We start from the raw sequence: 21428 nt of genomic DNA, 5'->3' as shown, positions 1-21428 counted from the left end.
GACCAAGAAGCTGCTAAGATTCAGAGGAGCAATAGGCAGGCCACACATATTCCATCAAAGAATGTGAATTAACAATTCCTATGTCAAAAGGAGATTATGGGCTGGGCGCAGTGGCTCATGCCTATAATCCCAGCACTCTGGAAGGCCGAGGTGGGCAGATCTCCTGAGGTTGGGAGTTCAAGACTAGCCTGGCCAACACGGTAAACCCCGTCTCTACTAAAAATATAAAATTAGCTGAGTGTGGTGGTGCACGCCTGTAATCCCAGCTTCTCAGGTGGCTGAGGCTGGAGAATTGCTTGAATCCGGGAGGCAGAGGTTGCAGTGAGCTGGGATCACCCCATTGTGCTCCAGCCTGGGTGATAGAGGGAAATTCCATCTTAAAACAAAACAAAATTATGAATGAATCTTTCAGCCCTAGTCCTTGCTCCCATCCAAAAATTAATTTTGGTATGTGCCACTGCACTTGAACTAAGCTGCCATCTGGATCCCAGCATCGAGGTGACTCTCCCACTTCTGCTTATACCAGCACTCACACATTTAAGTCTCTATGCCTGCAGCAGTGCTGCTGACAGTAGGTGGCCTCTGCTCACTGCTGGCCACTTTCAGCGGATCATGTGCACCCAGTCAAGACTGTATGCTCCAAGGGCTGAGCCAAGGCTGTGTAGGAGCATGCGCCTAACTTAATATAAGGATGACATTCAGAATGGTTAATATGCTGCTATCAGCAGACAAATGTTTCTCTAAGTGACGACTTAATAACTGCCTTAGTGTCTGCTTGAAACTTTCTACAAGGATTAAACCTATTTTGGAAGAACAAGGATTAGACAATTCTGTTTCTTAATGTCTGTTCTATTAATAATATTAAAGAAACCTTGGAGTGGAGCAGTGAGACTAAGAGATTGCTGGAAAGGAGAAATGAATACATTTATACAGTGTTTCCACAGACAGAAGGAAAGCTAGCAACCATTTGCAGGCCCCAGAAGTCTTCTTTACCAGGCTGCATCAGAGCGCCCGCGCTTATTCTGAGAAACTGCCTTACAATGACACTGAACAGAGACTCCCGTGAGCAATCTGTAACAGGCTGCCTCCAAACACGCATTTCTTTTGAGGAACATTAACCAGTGCCACATCTTGTCTGTGATTTAACATGTTCAGTTCCCTAGGAAAAGGCAGCAGAAGGCATACTGCTGGGATGAGTTCACATACACCTGAAAACAGCCCTGACTGGCAGTGGGACTCAGGACAGGGGGGAAGACGACAAGACAGTATTGCACAGCAGGAGGAAAGCCATCCATGGCTTCAATTCCCATTGCAGCAGGGGCATCTGAAGGCCAGGTAAATGCATCCCATCACTCTAAGCTCATGAACTGCTAGCAGGAATGAAAATGAAAAGCTTTGTGAGCAGCAATATGGCGATGTTTTCCAAGAACCTTAGACTTTTTCCACCTTAAAGGATCTTTGAAAAGTTCATATTCACTAGTCCCATTTTCAGAAATGTAATATAAGAAAATAAAGATTTATGTATAAAGATGTTCAATATCTATTTTTCAAAACGAGAATAATCCAAATATTCAATAGGGGAGTGAGCACAGAAATTTCTCCAGCTACCTGGTCGAATATTGTGCAGTCATTAAAAAAAGTTCTCAATGGCTATTTAATGGCATACTAGGATCCTAATATTACAAAAAAAAAGCCACATAAAAAAAGAGTAAGGCCAGGTGCGGTGCTCACTCCTGTAATCCTGGCACTTTGGGAGGCCGAGGTAGGCAGATCACTTGAGGTCAGGAGTTGAAGACCAGCCTGACCAACATGATGAAACCGCGTCTCTACTAAAATACAAAAATTAGCCAGGCGTGGTGGTGTGCACCTGTAATCCCGGCTACTTGGGAGGCTGAAGCAGGGGAATCGCTTGAACCCAGGAGGCAGAGGTTGCATTGAGCCGAGATCGCACCACTGCACTCCAGCCTAGGTGACAGAGCAAGACTCCGTCTCAAAAACAAACAAACAAACAAAAAAGATTGAAAAGAAACACTCAAATGTACATAGTGGTAATGTCTGGCAATAGAACTTTGTGTGAATTTTATTTGCTTTATTCTTGCCTGTTGTTTCCCAAATTTTCTGCCATGAGTACATTTCCATCATCAGAACACAATGTTTTGGCCAGGCACGGTGGCTCATGCCTGTAATCTCAGCACTTTGAGAGGCCAAGGCAAGTGGGCCACCTGAGGTCTGGAGTTTGAGACCAGCCTCGCCAACATGGTGAAACCCTGTCTCTACTAAAAACACAAAAAAATTAGCCAGGCGTGGTGGCAAACATCTGTAGTTCCAGCTACTTGGGAGGCTGAGGCAGGAGAATTGCTTGAACCTGGGAGGCAAACGTTGCAGTGAGCTGAGATCACGCCGTCGCACTCCAGCCTGGGCAACAAGAGCAAAACTCCGTCTCAAAAAAAGAAAACAATGTTTTGTCTTGTTATTTTAAAGGAAAAAGCCCTGCAATGTGATAGGTTTAGAAGTTCTCTATCTCCACAAGGCAAGCGTGTACCTACCTGTGCTCCATACTGGGTTTCTGGTAGCTGAAGTGCACATCTCAGGAACATATGTATGTACACTAACTTATGTGTTATAAAAATCTCAACATATGATTTCTGATGCACAATACCGTCTGAGTGTAGCATCACAAAAAACATTACTAAAGTGTACTAAAATAAGGTTATTTACTTCAAAATGATACATTGGACATAATCTGTATATAGAACAAAGCAAGTAACGGTAAACTTAATAAGGCACCTTTTAAACCAGATGCTGTACAAAATACATTTAGTGTGTTACATATCAAAGACAAATCTGTATTTTTGGTGTTTTACAATTGCCTGATAAAACTGCTTGCCTTTACCCTTTTTTCAATGCCTATGTACAGTTTTCCCTAATGAAGCAATAATGATATTTTCATTTTATACAATATATACTACATTTTAGTTTTTAAATGGGCCAGGACAAAGATCACTAAAAGGGCTTAAATAATTCCATAGAAAACAGAATACAGAGCATAAGCTAAAATTACAATAGATAATCCTTTGCAAAAGCCGTATTCCCACACTTTCCTTATGGGACCATCATTACACGTGGCTTCACAGGATGCTGCCCTGGATTTTGGTTCTTAGGAACACGCCTCCTCCCTGCAGTTTCCACTGTGACTCTCACGGCAGCACTCAGGCAAGAGATGAGCTGTGGCACTGCTATTTTAATACCTGACTCAAAGTCAGTATAAATATGACCACTTTTAAACACTACGAGGGCTATCATCATCTTTTTGTTAAAATAAAAATCATTTCTGCCGTTGAAACGATTTTAGATACTTAGAAACATTTCAAAACAACATCTATGAAGTGTGTTTATGAAAGCTGCCCTGGAATAAATTATTCAATATCAAATTTGATCTTGGGCCAACTCAAAGATGTATGATTCTTTAAAAACTATAGTGCATTTTTGTTCTAAACAGAACAAAGCATCTCAAGAAAAGTATTGATTGTTAGAGTAAGTAAATCAAAATTTGGCACATTCTAGGAAAACATACTTTTAAAAAACTATAGGTCACTTTCAAAGTTTAGAAACACTTCTGGACACTGGAAAGGCAATGTAAAATATTGATTAAAATAACTTTTGTGAAAATATTTCCAAAGAAATCGGATTCAAGTTTTGTACATCAGAAACTTGTTCAATATGAAACACAGTAAAAGCTTAGAATAAACAAACTGAAGGAAACCCTAATGTGCCTTTAATCCTAGAGCTATTTGCCAGCATAAAGAGAATTCACAAGGATAACTCTCTTTGAGGGTTAACTTCTCCTGTTCATAGTCAGGTAGTTTGGGTTTTTTGTTTGCTTTTATATTTTAATTACTTACAGATATCTAAATGAAGCTACACATTTAAAAAACATTAAATTGCAAGTGGGACCAAATAATGGCGTCCAAAGTTTTACAAATTTACTAACTATGGTACTACATAATGCTTCTTCTTGCTGGTCTATCATATTCTTTAAATATTTCGCTTATTCGATGAGCTTCAGATTTAAGAATAAGAGTGGAAAGGAGAGACAAAAACTAAGTTAAATGCAAAATTTTTGGTTTTTGTTATTTACTTGCTTGTTTGTTTGAGATGGAGTTACGCTCTTTTGCCCAGGCTGGAGTACAGTGGCACGATCTCGGCTCACTGCAACCCTCTGCTTCTGGTTTCAAGCGATTCTCCTGCTTCAGCCTCCCACGCAGCTGGGATTACAGGCGCCCGCCACCATGCCCGGCTGAGTTTGGTATTTTTAGTAGAGATGGGGTTTCACCAAGTTGGCCAGGCTGGTCTTGAACTCCTGACCTTGTGATCCGCCCACCTTGGCCTCCCAAAGTGCTGGGATTACAGGCGTGAGCTACCGCGCCTGGCCACATTTTTAGATTAAGATTCCAAAGATGGCAGCATTTGCTTTTTAAAGAATATGTTATACTAGAAAATGTTTTTACTGAACAAGTTTCTAAGATTAACTCTTGATATCACTTTTACTAGACCAAGTTAATTTTTAAAAACCGTAATAGTGGTCTCACATACTAGCTGTAATATTTTGCTTCCACATGCCATTTGAACATTTCCAAGAATAAACTTTGCCTGTCTTTACATATTTTATTAACATGACAAATGATTTTAAAGATTTATGGTATCAAGTCAAAAGTAAACCAAGGGTAAGTAAATTGCGTGTTCTAAGTGCGATCATATTACATAGCAACTTAGATTAAAATATTTGTATTTCTCAGTATACATATGGGGAAAAATTCTGAAAAAGCAAGTTATTTGGTATTATCCATATGCAAATTTACTTATCTTGATGAACACTTCAGACTTTAATTATGGTAGATGAAACTTATTAATCAAAATGGTTAAGGCAAGTTTCAAATTTGTGAAATTTGATGTGTAGACAGATTTGTAAGTTTTAACCTTAAATGACAGTCACATTTTGGTAATGGGTGGACATATGCTGATTTCCTCCTGTTTAATTTAAACCTTTTTGACAATGCTGTGACATAATCACATTTATTTTGTTATAATCAAATAAAACTATCTCACTTGATGTACTCATGAGTTGTCTGCTCAGAATAGATTAATATTTAAAAGGCATTAAAGAAGTATAAGTTTATGTAAATCAGATTTCTTGAGATAACAAGACATCTATAAAATATGTACCACTTTATTGAAGAACAGTTATACAGTGTAGCTACAGATACTGACTAGATACTAAATATTTCTGCCTGATTTTTCATTGTCTTCACAAGTTAGGGAACAGAAATCAAAAAAACCAAAAATCTCAAATGATGTAGATGTCCAAAACGTATTTAACAGCTGATAAATTTATAACAGCTCTGACATATAAATTTCTAATTAAAGAATCCTTTCATTTGAAAAAATTGAGATATTACCCTAATGAAGTTTTTGCCTGAAGTTAACAAAGTTCTGGATTTGATATATTACTTTGAATGCATTAATTCTGAAAATTCGTATTTAGTTCTACTTTATAACATTTCTTCCCTTAAGGATGGGATGTGAGGTACACATGAGCTGGTTTCTACAGTATGAATGTATGTACATATATAAAGTATGGTTGTAAAGGAGTGGGTGATTTGCAAATAAAGCACATTATACACAAAATATAAATAACTTCCCTTTTAAAAGTTACTGAGAATAAAGAATACAGAACACGGTCATAGGCACTTACATTGCTATCAAATGCAGGAATTCACTTCAATAAGAAGTGCTTTCTTTGTAAGCATGGTTCATGGCATTAGAAGCTCCAACTTTGGAGAGGATGCTTTCCATGACAAAAATAACCACAAAAAAAATGGTGGTAGAAGGAAAACAGTCCAAATTTACAGATGCTTTAAACTTCTTTTGGCCTTGGTATCAGCTTTCATGTTAAAAAACAGAGCTGGTGGGGAAGCTATCTCACTTGCAAGGTAAATGGCTTATATGAGATTGGCAAATCTTGGTCAGATATTGCATTTTTAAAGCACAAAACCACCGGCCACCAATATCTTCCTGTGCATGCATATAAATTATTTTCTTCTAATTCAAATGGCAGCAGAGGAATCCTGGCGTGCATGTGCATGGATACACACACACATCATTAAGGAAGGCAGGACAAACTATCATAAACTAAGCAGTATCCCAAACACATCATCATTTATAGGCTGTTTTACAAAGGTAGAATACAAATGAACTGAGTGTCTCAGGTAGAAGGCAAAGTCTATTTCTCCATCTCTGCTGCACTCATTTATCTTCTTAAGGCTTTCACAGAAAGCACCGTTTTATGAACAGGCAATTCAGTACCCAGAGCTTGACTGGAGACACTAATCAGGATTGAAGTCTTGATGCAGTTCATAAAAACCCATTTAAAAAAAGGCATCAAAAACCACATTTAAAATAAAGCTGTCCATATATAAAGAATTAAGTGTTTAGAAGTTCCCAGCTTGTATTCTAGTAAGAGTACTGAAACGTTTAATATTAGCAGCCTGTGAACACGTAGTGAAGAAAGAGTCTGAGAACCAAGTTAACATCCTTATTCCACTCTAATTCCACCCATGCCATGGGTAAAAACAGTCTTGCAGTCTAGAGTTTCTCCTCCGATGGTTTCACCATCAGATTTTTACATCTTGGGATTCAACCATCTTGGCAAGCGTCTTCTTAATTCTCAACGCTGTGAGTCTGGAGGCTGGATTGTGGGCCCAGCATTCTGACATTAGCTTCAAAACTGCTCGTAAACACTGAAAAGTAAAGAGATGTTTAGTGAGCAGAGAGTATCTTTCGTGGCATTTACCAATCACTTCTTCAGGGGACTGAGTTCCACTCACTTCATCACTGTTCCACCGATTAGACACAATTGGCCGCAAACGTTTGACACACACAACCTCACGCATATCTTCGTATGACGGATCACTCGGTACCATGTTGTAATATGGCAATTGGTACTCTTCCACGATCCCTGTAAGGGAGAAAACATGAGCACAAAAACGGTTGCTGGACAAAATATACCAATCTATTAAGCGTCTTTTGCTAAACTATGGAACTAAAACGGATTCTTACACAAGAAAAAATACAGACATGATGATTCACTCTTAATAGTAGATGTATGTTTTTCTCTTATTTATGTCCAACTATTTCCTCTACCTCCACCAGGGAAGTCATCACAACTGTGACAGAGTCCATCAACAAAGGGCATACCAATCTTCCTTACAAAAAATAAGCAAGGTGAAATCAGCCATTTACCCTCAAGTATAATTATTTACTCACACGGTTGTTCCTACTAATGAACAGATTTATTATTTTTTCATTTTGCTCTGCAGTAGAAAGACCTATGAGGTGCAGAAAAGGGTTCACACAGCAGGCCTAAGACCTTCCCTTAGGAAAGGCGGCTTGCAAGGTTTGGCCTTGGCCAGTGCCTGGGTACATGAATGGTAAACAGTTCCCTACATGGATATCAAACTTCCCGGAAACGGTGAGGGTGACTCACCACTCCTGGGCTGCTTGTGCAAACAATGTGGTGTGTACTGCACGTCTGCTTTCCTGCTGGAATTCTGCTACACGCCAGGCAGAGGATGCCTATGTGACCAGCCTCCAGTAAAATCTCTGGGCGCCAAGTCTCTAAGGAGCTTCCCCACACAAGAACACTTTGTATGTGTTGTCACAACTCGTAGGAGGAATGAAGCACACCCTGACTCCACTGGGACAGGACTCTGGGAAGCCTCGCCTGGTTTGCTAAAACTTGGCTGATTTTGATTTGTATCCTTTCACTGGGATAAATGTTAGCCATTGAGACAACCACATGCCTAGTCCTGTGGTCCTTCAAGCGAAATCGCACAACCTGGGGGCAGTCTTGGGAACTCTGACATATGTCACATCTAAATTACATAACTGCCAGTAATTGCACTCCTAGGTGTACACCCAAAAGAAAGGAAATGAGCTAACCGAAGAGATATCTGCACCCGCATGTTTGCTGCAGCACCGTTCACAATAGCCAAGATGTGGAAGCAACCTAAGTGACCATCAACAGATGAACAGATCAAGAAAATCTGGCACCTATACACAATGGAGTATTATTCAGCCAGAAAAAGGAATGAGATTCTGTCTTCTGAAATAACATGGAGGAACTGGAGGTCATTAAGTAAAATAAGCCAGGCACAGAAAGACAAACTTCACATGTTCTCACTTACTTGTGAGATCTAAAAGTCAAAACAACTGAACTCATGGAGACAGAGAACAGAAGGATGGTTACCAGAGGTTGGGAAGGGTAGCAGGGGGTCGGGGGGATGTTTAATGAGTAGAAACAAAATAGAAAAATGAATAAGACCTGGTAGATGATAGCACAACAGGGGGGACTACAGTTAATAATAATTTAATTGTACACTTAAAAATAACTCAAGGACTATAATTGGTTGATGAAACAAAGGATAAATGTCTGAAGGGATATCCAATTCTTCAAGATGTGATTATTACACACAGCATGCCTGTACCAAAATAGCTCCTTATCCAATAATATATACACCTACTATATGCCCACAAAAATTAAAAAATAAAAAGTTATATAACTAGAGCTGTTATTTTTTAAATGATGGGTAAAAAAACATAATCACAAACTACTCAAACTCCTACCTCCTGTGATACAACGACGAGCCATCTCCCAAATGATCAGGCCGAAGCTGTAGATGTCAGCCATGATGTAGGGCTGGAAGTGGTTTTTATTCAGGCTTTCGTCCAGCACTTCTGGAGCCATGTAGCGTTTGGTGCCCACCCTGGTATTCAAGGGCACGTCAACTTCATTTGTATCACTGAAACAAAAGAAAGCCAATGTCCAAGTTAAGGGCTAAGAATAAAATAGTTTATCTTGCATTTTTGTCCTATTTTATAAGAGCTTCTTTTTCTCCTTGGGGCCAGATGTATTGTGGAATTTAGCATTTTTCAGATTTTTCTTTAAATACATGCTACATACTACATGACATCCTCGGTAGGGTTGGGGCAGCACTCTTAAACAAACTCAGTACTGTGTCTGCAGCAAAACACTAAGTCCAATAGCCCTACTCAACTGGATAAGGGCAATACATACCTCACATCCATTCAGGTCAGGTTTTGTCACTAAACAAGTTTGGTGTCTAAGAAAGAGGACAACACTGAATATAAGATAAAGTAAGGCCAGGCATGGTTGCTCATGCCTGTAATCTCAGCACTTTGGGAGGCCAAGGAGGGCGGATCACCTGAGGTCAGGTTTTTGAGATCAGCCTGGCCAACATGGTGAAACACTGCCTCTACTAAAAATACAAAAGTTAACCAGGAGTGGTGTGCACTTGACTATAACTCCAGCTACTTGGGAGGCTGAGGCATGAAAATTACTTGAACCTGGGAGGTGGAGACTGCAGTGAGCCGAGACCATGCCACTGCACTCCAGCCTAGGCAACAGAGTGAGACTCTGTCTTAAAAAAAAAAAAAAAAAAAAAAAGTAGTAGATAATTATGTCTGAGAAGTGGTGAATATGTAAATAGAAGAGGAATTGTTTGCTTTTACCACTCTCATATGTTACACTAAGGCTTTGTGACATAGGATTGCATTTTCTTCTTTATGGGTCCAATCAACATAGTTCTGTTGTTAGCAATGTTTACATGATCATACTGACAATTAGTAATAATTACTTTAAAGTAGTGATCAATATATGGACTGTATTTTCTTATAGCATCTGATAAATATCTGAGCCAACAAATACTACACTGACTCAGAACACTGTAACAGATTTAAATGTCCCTTACAGTTGTTTTAAAGACTGGGACTTTGATGTTACAGCCTAAAATGAATTCTGAAATGTAAAGCAGCCACTCCATTCTAGAATTAACGAGATTAAAATGGTTTCAAAGGTTTTCTAAAAATTTGTAATTTCTAACACTTGCATTTGTTTTAAAATACTGACACTATCAAGTGGTGATAGAAAAATGACATCCTTATCTCTACTGCTTACGGGTGTGCAAACTAAGGCACACTCCTGAAAGAAATAATATGCAACATACCATAGTTTAATATGTATAAACTCACTGCCTCAGCAGGCCCTTCTCTAGGAATCCATCATGAAGAAATGCTTGTACAAGTGCACAAGGATCCAATATATAACATACGGATAAAATGCAACAATGTTAAAACCTTTTTAATAATCAACTGAAGACACCTTTAATGTTCATCAGTTGGGTCTTAAGAATAAACTACAGTACCTCCAGATACGGAAAACTCTGCATCTATAAAAAAGAATGAGGTAGATTTACATCAGCTGAAATGGAAGGATGGCTAAGACTATAACAAAGGAAATCCGGCTGGGCGTGGTGGCTCACACCTGTTATCCCAGCACTTTGGGAGGCTCACTTGAGCTTAGGAGTTTGAGATCATCCTAGGCAACACAGTGAGACCCCATCTCTACAAAAATAAAAACATTAGCCAGGTGTTGCAGTGCACGCCGGTAGTCCTAGCTACTCAGGAGGCTGAGGTGGGAGGATTGCTTGAGCCCATGAGGTCGACATTGCAGTAAGCTATGATCACACTACTGTATTCCAGCCTGGGCAACTGAGTGAGACACTGTCTCACCAAAAAAAAAAAAAAAAAAAAATCCAAAAAAAAATATCAAGAATTATGTATAGGAGGAGTAGGACACAATTTTTGTAAAAAGAACAAAATCCCCCCAACTATGTATTTATGTAACTAAAAACGAGCATGTGCACAGTTTTAGAATTCCATTATCTTGAATACAAATAGGGAAATATCTTTCGGAGATTAAAAAAATTTCAAAACAGTGGGGCAAAGAACCACTCACCTGTTGAATTTAACAGCAAGGCCCAGGTCAGCAATACAGCAACTCCCATTTTTCTTGATGAGGATGTTTTTGCTCTTTAGGTCTCGATGAGCAATTGCGGGCTTTCCTTGGGTGCCATAAATTTCTGTGTGCAGGTGGCACAGACCACAGGCAGCCGAATAAGCCAATTTGAGCAGGGCTCTGGTGTCCAGTGTAGCACATTTCAGGAAGTCATAGAGAGATCCATTTTCATGGTAATCAGTAATCAAATAGAGCTGAGTCCAGGAACCTGTACCTTTAATGTCTGCCGCTATGAAACCTGTCCAGTTGATGAGTTTAAAAGGTTAGTCATCAGAGATGGCTAGGGAGAAGTAATGCTCACTCTGGATATTGAGAAAAACTTAGGTATCACGTGCAGACAGTGAAACTTTAATTTGCCTGACACCAAATCGTGAATGTGTTACTAAAAATTTTATTTCTACATTTACACATATAACTGTACTTCTACAATAAATTTATTATAATCTTAATAATCATGAAAGTGATAATGTGATTAAGAAAAAGATCACATATGCCGGGTGCGGTGGCTCACACCTGTAATCCTAGCACTTTGGGAGCCTGAGGCGGGCGGATCACTTGAGGTCAGGAGCTCGAGACTAGCCTGGCCAACATGGCAAAACCCCGTCTCTACTAAAAATACAAAAATTAGCCGGCCATGGTGGCACGTGCCTGTAGTTCCAGCTACTCTGGAGGCTGAGGCAGGAGAATCACTTGAACCTGGAGGCAGAGGTTGCAGTGATTTGAGATGGCGCCACTGCACTCCAGCCTGGGCGACAGAACGAGTCTCCGTCTCCAAAAAAAAAAAAAAAGAAAAAAGAAAAGAAAAGAAAACGATCACATATTATACAAATAACCTGGAGAGTATTATCAACCTACATGATTCTCTAGTGGAAAAGGCTCTTGATTTCAAAGCAAAAAGTGGACACTTTAATAAAATTAAGAATGTTCAACTAAGAGTTAGCTCCTAATTAAGCCAACTCCCATTTGCCCATCAGTGACTCATCACAGCTGCCTTTTCAGTCTGGTTCGTTGACTGCCAGGTTCACAGTCCTGGTCTTTTCCTTTCTCTCCTACCCTCTTCCCTCCAGAAAAAGGTCAGTGAGTGCTATGTGCTAAGCTGAACAGTGCTCCCCCACAAAATTCATGTCTAAAATCCATGTCACCTATAAATGTGACCTTATTTGGAAAGAGGGTCTTTGCAGATGTAATCAAGTTAAGATAACTCATACAGGATTAGGGTGGGCCCGAATGCAATGGCTGGTGATGTTAGAAGGTGGAAATGTGGACCCAGGCACCCAGGGAGAAGGCCACTTGATGACAGAAACGGAGACTAGAGTGTTGTCTATAAGCCAAGGAACACCAAAAATTCCTGGCAACCACCGGTAGCCAGAAGAGGCAAGGAAGGCTCCTCCCCTAGAGTCTTCAGAGACACAACAGCTCTGCCAACACCTTGGTTTTAAACTTCTAGCCTCGAAAACTGTGAGTGAATACGTTTTGGAGGTTGAAGCCACCCAGTTTGTGGTAACTGATACAGCAGCCCTAGGAAACTAATACAATTGCCTGCTTGGCAATGTGCTATGCACTCTACAAATTAAAGGGAGGAAAACAGGAGGTGAAGGGAAAAGAAAACTCAGGATAGCCAGATGGCCTTATGCACCTGACTGACCAGCTCATACCTAAATTACTTTGCTATTATTGTGTAAATGTGGAGATGGGGGGAAACACACATTAAACACAGAACATACAATGAAACTGCATGTTGGGCTGTTGGGCTTACGAAAGGGAAAAGGCATATGTTACTCCTAAATCACTGCTTAAACTATCTATAAAAGACTGGATTTTCATTACTATGGGAGTAAGTCCAATAAACTAGCATTATTTTCCACTTGAAGCTCACTGCTGTTTCTTCAGCTGGTTAGTAAAGAAACAGCTTGGTTGGCATTCCAGACTATGTTGTATTTAAACCATGTATTCTACTGGGTTTCCTTTAGACAAGTGTATATAGTTGAACTCACACATGTTTTCAAAGCATATATAGAGGCTTCCACCTGCACCCCCACTAGCCTTGTCAAACATGAAATTGACTGAATCAGTGTGTACCCACCAAGTATGTTTTCATGGCGCATTAGCACAGTTTGGTAGATTTCCGTTTCTCGAAACCAGCTGGCTTCTTCAGTGGTAAAGAATACTTTCACGGCCACTTTTTCGCCACGCCATTTACCCATCCATACTTCTCCATATCGGCCTTTACCAACCTGCCGGACCATCTGAATCTGTTTGGCAATAGTTCGCTGAACCTTTATAGAAAAAAGTAGAAGGTTTTGAGCTCTTGATGAAAGAAACCCATTAAGACTGGCAAAGGGATAGCCCATCTCATCAAAAAGCATGGTATACCCCACCAACTCCAGTTAAAAACTTATAATGTACTTCTTTTTTGGATGGAATCTCGCTCTATCGCCCAGACTGGAGTGCAGTGGCCCAATCTCGGCTCACTGCAACCTTCACCTTCTAGTTTCAAGTGATTCTCCTGCCTCAGCCTCCTAAGTAGCTGGAATGACAGGCACTCGCCACCACACCCAGCTAACTTTTTTGTATTTTTAGTAAAGATGGGGTTTAGCCATGTTAACCAGGCTGGTCTTGAACTCCTGACCTCAGGTGATCCGCCCACCTCGGCCTCCCAAAATGCTGGGACTACAGGTGTGAGCCACCATGCCCAGCCATAATGTACTTTAAAGTACGAAACAATTTACAATGTATTCTGAAATTATAAACAGGTTATTCAGTGTGGCTAACGGCAAAAATGGTCATAATAATTCCCCTCCCAGTGCACACAGCCATGGGTACTCCTGGCCCGCAGACTCAGGGCTTAGGCCATATGACCTGCTTTGGATAAAAGAACAACAGCGAACATGATGCAAGCAAAGACCTGACAAATGTTTGTGGACTGGGGCTTGCTCTTTCCTGCTGCTTTGGTAACCCTGTGAACAACAAATAATGGCAGCATGAACTGTCGGCCATGCGTGTGAACTACACCACCTAGCTCTAGCTGAGCAAGTCCAACAAATGAACTGCCCCGCAGACTCACAGAATGAGAAATAATGTTTGTTGCTTCACGGCACTAAGTTTTGGGGTGGTTTATTATGCAGCAAAGTCCAAATGACAGTTAAAGATCTTAAAAATCCCATCTATAAGACCCTGCAAGATCTGGCTTGGCCCCATTACTTGCTGTGACCACCCACCCACAAACCTCCTGTTTGATTTATGTCAACTTTTAGAATTCACTCAAGCTTATTCCTGCCTCTGGGTCTTTCTGAATGTCCAGTTCCCTTTACTTAGAGTACTATTTTCTCACTTAAACACCTTCATAGCACATAAAACCTCTCAGTTGCTGCACTTAAGACAATCATAACTTTATTCTTATTTATGTATATATTTGTTTGAAATCCATCCCCTGCTCACAGAATATAGGTATTTATTTGGGACAATATCAGAAGTACTTTCATATTTGTTAAATAAAAGATGTATAAGGATTGTTATCTTTCATTTTCAGAAGCATTAGTGATCATTCTACATTAACAAGGACATTATGTTCCAAGTTGGAAATGCTTCTAAAATGAACTAGATTTAGTGCAAAGTTAAAGTGACTTTATGTATCATTTATTATAGAATCCTTTTGTAAATTCTGTTGTTTTTTTGAGACAGAATCTCACTCCGTTGCCCAGGCTGGAGTGCAGCAGCCAATCTCAGCTCACTGCAACCTCTGCCTCCCCAGTTCAAGCGATTTCCTGCCTCAGCCTCCCGAGTAGCTGGGATTACAGACATCTGCCACCACGTCCAGCTAATTTCTGTATTTTTAGTAGAGATGGGGTTTCACCATGTTAGCCAGACTGGTCTCGAACTCCTAACCTCAAGTGATCCGCCTGCCTCAGCCTGTAAGTTTTTAAGTCAAGATTTTATAATTTATATAAAATGTACCCTTTTTGAGAAAAGTGCAACAAGCCTTTTGATAAATCTATATCATGTAATCACCAATACCACAATTAAAATACAGAACATTTTAATCACGTAAAAAAATTCTCACTTTTTGGCTGGGCATGGTGGCTCGTGCCTGTAATCCCAGCACTTTGGGAGGCCAAGGCAGGTGGATCACCTGAAGTCTGGAGTTCAAGACCAGCCTGGCCAACATGGTGAAACCCCGCCTCTACTAAAAAAAAAAATACAAAAATTAGCTGGGCATGGTGGCGCATGCCTTAATCCCAGCATACTTGGGAGGCTGAGGCAGGAGTGTAGCCTTTTGTGTCTGACTTCCTTCATGTAGCATAAAATACTTCTGAAATTCACCCACTGTTACTGCTACAGGTGTTAGAAGTTGTTCCTTTTTGCTGATGAGTAGTATTCCACTGTATGAATGTACCAGCATTTGTTTATTCATTTACCAATTAATGAGCTTTGGGGTTGCTTCCAGTTTATGTCTATTATAAATAAAACTGCTATAAACATTCACATTCAGGCCTCTGGTGTGGACAAATTTTCATACCTCTTGGGTAAATAATTAGTAGAAGGATTGCTTCATTGTACAGAAAGTATGCCCTTAACTTTCCAGACAATTGTCAAACTCTTTTTCAAAAGAGCCATACCATTTTGCATTCCAACCAGCAATGTATGAGATTTCTAGTTGATCTACATCTTTGTTACCACTTAATATTGTCAGTCTTAGCTATACTAGTGGATGTGTAGAAGTATCTTACTGCGTTTAATTTGTATATCCCTGTTGATGCTGAACATCTTTTCATGTGCTTGTTTGCTATTCTTTCATCTTCTTTGGGGAAGTGTCTGTTCAAATCTTCTGGCCATTTTTTTAAAAAATTAGGTTGTCTTATTGAGTTGCAAAAGTTCTTTATATATTTTGCACAAACACCCTGTATCAGATCTGTTTTGTCAATCTGTGACTTGTCTTCTCATTTTCTTAACAGTGTCTTCTAAATAGCAGAAGGTTTAAATTTTGATAAAGCCTGATTTATCATTTAAAAAAATGATTTGTGCTTTTTATGTACTGAGAAGTCTGCCCAAGGTCACAATAATTCCTTTGGACATTTTCTTTTAGAGGTTTTATACTTCAACTTTTACATTTAGGACTATGCTACATTTCAAGTTAACTTTGTATACAGAGTGAGGAGGTAAGGGCTGAGATTAACTTTTTGGTAAATGGATTCCTGATTTTTCCTGCACCATCTGTTAAACGGATTGCCTTTTTCCAACTGAATTACTTGGGCACCTTTTTTTTTTTAAAATCAATTACCCATATTAAGTGCATGTTACTTTCTAAACTCCATAATCTGTTCCATTCATCAATACATCTATCCTTACACCAGTACCAAATTGTGATCATTATTGAGCTTTACAGTAAGTCCAGAAATCAGGTAGTGATTCCTCTTTGTTCTTCTACTTCAAAATTGTTTTGGTTCTTCTAGTCCTTTGCATTTCCATATAAATGTTAGAATATACATCAATTTCTATAAAAGTTTGCTCTGATTTTCATTTGGATTCAAATGAAATTACACACCAATTTGAGGAAAACTGAAATCTTCATACTGAGTCCTCAGATTTATAAACATCTCCACTTATTTAGGGCTTTATTAATTTCTTTCAGCAATGTTTTATAATTTTCAGCGTGCAGGTCTTGCATAAATTGTTAGGCTTATTCTAAATATTTCATGGTTTTTGATGCTATTTTAAATACTGTTTTTATAATTTCCTAATTGTTTGTTGCTAGTGCATATAAATTCAATGATATCTGTACAATGACTGTATTCTGCAACATGATAAAGTCATATACTGGCTGCAGTAGTTGTACCATTCTTGGGATTTTCCACATAAACAATCATGTTGTCTGCATATGAAGGCAGTTTTACTTTTACCTTTCCAATTCAATTAGAGTTACCTAATAAAATGAATTTTAAAATTAGAGATCAGAGTGGGTGCGGTGGTTCACGCCTGTAATCCCAGCACTTTAGGAGCCAAGGTGGGAGGATCACTTGAGGCCAGGAGTTCGAGACCAGCCTAGTCAACATGGCGAAACCCCATCCCTCCAAAAAAACAAAAAACAAAAACATAGCCAGGCGTGGTGGTGCATCTGGTAATTCCAGCTACTTCGGAGGCTGAGACGGGAACTGCTTGAACTTGGGAAGCAGGGGTTGCAGTGAGCCAAGACTGGGCCACTGCACTCCAGCCTGGGTGACAGAGCAAGACTGTCTCAATACAATTAAAATAAAATAAAGTAAAATAAAATAAATAAAATAAAATAAGAAGAGATCAGTTTCTTTCAACTAATACAATTAAAAACTAAAACCTATTTGGATATCTAGCGTTCATAACACAGGTCCTCTCAAATAAGAGTTCCTTCGACCCATAAATCTGAATATTTCCATATATAAATGAACCTGCTGGGATTATCTTTTTTTCTCTCATACCAAGAATCAGTCCAAATTTGTTGGAATTTATTTGTAATCCCCTTTAAAATTATTTTTTACTGAACTATGTTTTGGTAGTAGTATACCGAGAGAAGCATCCTCTCTAAGCCTATCTGTTGAAACTTCTTTTTTATTTCAGAATCTGAAATAGTTACAGTTCCCTCAATCAATCCATTTAACCTTACAGATGCAAGGAATCTTATACCTGATTCCTCTTTAAGTCGGCTGGTAAAATGCTTAGAGCAAAACTTGTGAGCTAACTCTTGCCTTTCATATAGGACTCCATGATCTAACTTCCCCCGTTCTTCTCTGCAGGACTTGGTTCCTAACCTTGTTTACAGCTCTATCTTACTTGCCTATTTTATTTTTCTTGGTTCATATTTCTTATTTTTAACTAATTTCACCTTGCAATAACGCACACCTCTTTCTAAATAAGGACAAAAAAAGTGTCCATTATTGTTCCCTGATCTGCAATAATTATACTGTCCACCATCATGAGGACATATTCTAAATCAACACACCATTCATGTTTATAGGAACTTTTAACTTACCAATAAAGGTAGTCCAGACCCACTACCAGAACTTTGTGACTGGTCAATAAGGTCTTTTAGTGATTCTCCAACTGGAATAAATGCTTCATCCTGTTCCAAATCACGATTGTAACGACGTCTGCTTGAGATGCTCTTGCAATAATGTCTTTTAAGAAAGCAGAAAACAATCTACATTAAAAATGAAAAACTATAAAACCCCTAAGGTTAAGAAAACGTTGAGATTCTCTATGCTGTTATCCTTCCCTCAGACAAAATCCTATCCAAATTAGTCTTATCATTGGATAACATATCCTGTTAAATACATCTAGAAATGGAGTTCAGAGTTCTACGTATCATGTTAAAATGGAAAGATGTCTATGGCATATCGGCATGTAAAAAGAAACTATCAAAATCAGATGTGAAGTGTCATCCTAGCTATAAAAAAAATACGACTTCAAATAATCACAATATACATTTCCTTACATTCCAACCCAAACCTTGAAGTCATATTTTCAGACTTTTGCCAACTTGATAGATATGAAACAATGCCTTCTTCTAATATGCTTTCCTCTGGTTACTAGCGAAATTGAATTTTTTTTGCACAGTTCAGTTTTTTTTTTTTTCCTGTGAACTGCCTATTCACATTTTTAACAAATACATATTTTTTGAGATAGGATCTAGCTCTGTTGTCCAGGCTGGAATGCAGTGGTATGATCTCAGCTCACTGCAACCTCTGCCTCCCAGGCTCAAGTGATCCTCCCACCTCAGCCTCCTGAGTAGCTGGGACTACAAGCATGTGCGACCATGCCCAGTTAATTTTTTTTTTTTTTGTATTTTTAATAGAGATGGGGTTTTGCTATGTTGCCCAGGATGGTCTTGAACTCCTGAGCTCAAGTAATTCTCTAAGGAGATATTCCCTATTTCCTTAGAAACAAAACTACTTCTGGTTTCTCTGGTCATCTTCTAGAGAGACACCGATGCCATTCTGCATCTTGCTTCTTACCTGGGGTATCATTCCACAGAAGTACACAAGTGTCACCTTTTTCTTTAAAGGCTAGATAGTATTCCACTGTATGGGTGCTAACCATTCACCTACTGGTAATATTTCTTTTTCTTTCTTTCTTTATTTTGAGACGGAGTCTTACTCAGTCCCCCGGGCTGGAGTGCAATGGTACAATCTCAGCTCACTTCAACCTTTGCCTCCCGGGTTTAAGCAATCCTCCCTGCCTCAGCCTCCCAAGTAGCTGGGATTACAGGCACCCGCCACTACATCTGGCTAATTTTTGTATTTTTATTTTTTATTAGAGATGGAGTTTCACCATGTTGGCCAGGCTGGTCTTGAACTCCTAACCTCAAATGATCCACCTGATTCAGCCTCCCAAAGTGCTGGGATTACAGGCGTGCACCACTGCGCCTGGCCACCTACTGGTAATATTTAGATGGTTTCTAGTCTTACTGCATGCAAGTGTGAAACACAATTTTCTACCATATCTGTAGTAGGAATTACTGAATTTGGAACTCTGATGGAGTGCCCTACTGACCTCCTCAACAGCTGCACCAGTTGGAATCCCTCCACCAACATATGAGAATGCCTATTTTCCCTACACCTTTATCCTTACCCTTGTGTTATAAACTTTTAGAACTCAGTTTTAAACTTTATCAAATTTTATATTTATAGAACTTAATATTTAATTTTATCAAGCATCTTTATTCGCCTACCTTTGAATGTCATACAGTTCCCCACGGCTTGGTAATGAGAAAGCCATCCCTTGTCTCCCCTCCCCCTCCTATCCAGTTTCCACTTCTTAGAATAAAGAATTGTGACTTTTTGAAGCTTATTTAATATTTACCTCATTCTTTTTTCTTTCTTTTCTCTCTTTTTTTTTTTGTTTTGAGACAGGGTCTCACTCTGTCACCCAGGCTAGAATGCAATGGTGCGCTCTCAGCTCATTGCAACCCCCGCCTTCCTGGTTTGATCAATTCTTGGGAACCCCAAGTAGCTGGGACTACAGGGACACACCACCACACCAGGCGAATTTTTGTATCTTTAGTAGAGCTGAGGTTCCACTAGGTTGGTCACGCTGGTCTTGAACTTCTGGCCTCAAGTGATCCACCCATCTCACCCTCCCAAACTGCTGGGATTACAGGCGTGAGCCACCACACCTGGCCCTCATTATTTCTAAATAGCATCCTTACACTGACATTTTAAGTTTTTCAGTATTAGGCTTTAACTATTGACTTACACTGGGGAATATGAAAATTTAACTGATCATTTGATCATTTAATACCCCGCAGCTTCCCAAAACAGCAAATACTTCCATCCTCACATCCTCCTTACAGTTATATTATTTGTTTAGCTCAACATTCAGTGCTTGAATTATTATGGCTATATAAACTCTATCTACACGCGTCCCTCGCTGTATAACATGACTATTGTTTTCTTTCTTGCACACCCTCTTCCCCCCGCCCCAGAGCACAGGCAAAGATCCACTACTTCGGAGGAAGGAGAAGCAGCAAAGTCCTTTTGCCTCTTGGGGATGTAGAGGAAACGTTCCCTGTGCCCTGACCAGGATAAGATCCTCTGATGCGGAGGAAGAGGAGAAGATGACACCTTCCTCTCTCCTTGTGGGCACAGGATCCTACAGGAGGGCCACAGGGAGGTCAGCTACCTCTGTGGGAGGAGGTGCAAGAGCACTGAGGAAGCTGCACCCTTCAGGTCTAGCAACACAGAACCTACCTAAGGACAACAGGCACGCCCCCTCACTTTCCACCTGTCCTCTAATAATAACACACAACAGCAGATGACTTCTGCAGGAGGAACAAGAACATGGACAGTGACTCCCACAGAGGTGCAAGGACGCAGTAAGAGCTGAAAGCTATGGGGGAAGTAGGAACTCAGAGAAAAACGCTTCCTTCTGCACCCAAATCCCGACTCGAAGCAAATGAACAGCAGCCCATCACTGAAGGAATTTGAAACTTGTGAGGCATTGAAGGCACAGACCCAAACACTAAACAAAACCTTAACCCAAATCGACTCCTACTAGACTGAACACCTCCTGCTTATCAACAGCCTAAGAGGAGGTGTGCCCATGTTCAGGAGTATGTCTCTATCTCAATGTCTGTTGTTCTTTTTAAAACTGATGTATAACAGCTGTACATATTTTGGAGGGTACATGTGATACTTTATGCATGTATACAATGTAAAATGATTTTTTACATTTTATCTAGCCTCTGGTATGTAAAATGAACAAATCAAGAGTAACTGGGATAGCCATCATCTCAAATATTTATCTTTTGTTTTTCTTTGGGTGGGGAAGAGGAGGCAGGGCTCCTGTTGCTTGGGCTGGAGTGCAGTGGCGTGATCTTGGCTCATTGCAACCTCCACCTCCTGGGCTCAAGCAATCCTCCCACCTCAGCCTCCCCAGCAGCTGGGACCACAGATGTGTACAACCATGCCCGGCTGATTTTTATATTTTTTTGTAGAGATGTGGTTTTGCCATGTTGCCCAGGCTATAT

General features: G+C 39.8%; 1 protein-coding gene across 5 annotated transcripts in view; it reads right to left on the bottom strand.

The window, feature by feature from the left end:
• Positions 1 to 2697: 2697 nt before the first annotated feature.
• BMPR1A (bone morphogenetic protein receptor type 1A) overlaps positions 2698 to 21428 on the bottom strand; it is a 161238-nt gene continuing 142507 nt past the window's right edge. For all 5 annotated transcript variants that reach the window (XM_023226077.1, XM_023226078.1, XM_023226079.1 and 2 more), the window contains 6 exons: positions 17934 to 18078; positions 13017 to 13209; positions 10874 to 11171; positions 8683 to 8858; positions 6885 to 7015; positions 2698 to 6797 (listed from right to left, as the gene is read on the bottom strand). In XM_023226077.1, coding sequence (XP_023081845.1) covers positions 6672 to 6797; positions 6885 to 7015; positions 8683 to 8858; positions 10874 to 11171; positions 13017 to 13209; positions 17934 to 18078 — 1069 coding nt within the window. In that variant the 3' untranslated portion in view covers positions 2698 to 6671. The remainder of the gene's footprint in view (positions 6798 to 6884; positions 7016 to 8682; positions 8859 to 10873; positions 11172 to 13016; positions 13210 to 17933; positions 18079 to 21428) is intronic.

The sequence above is a fragment of the Piliocolobus tephrosceles genome, chromosome 9 (genome assembly GCF_002776525.5).
Source record: "Piliocolobus tephrosceles isolate RC106 chromosome 9, ASM277652v3, whole genome shotgun sequence".
NCBI classification, from domain to species: domain Eukaryota; kingdom Metazoa; phylum Chordata; class Mammalia; order Primates; family Cercopithecidae; genus Piliocolobus; species Piliocolobus tephrosceles.
This window is presented reverse-complemented; position numbering and strand designations above follow the sequence as displayed.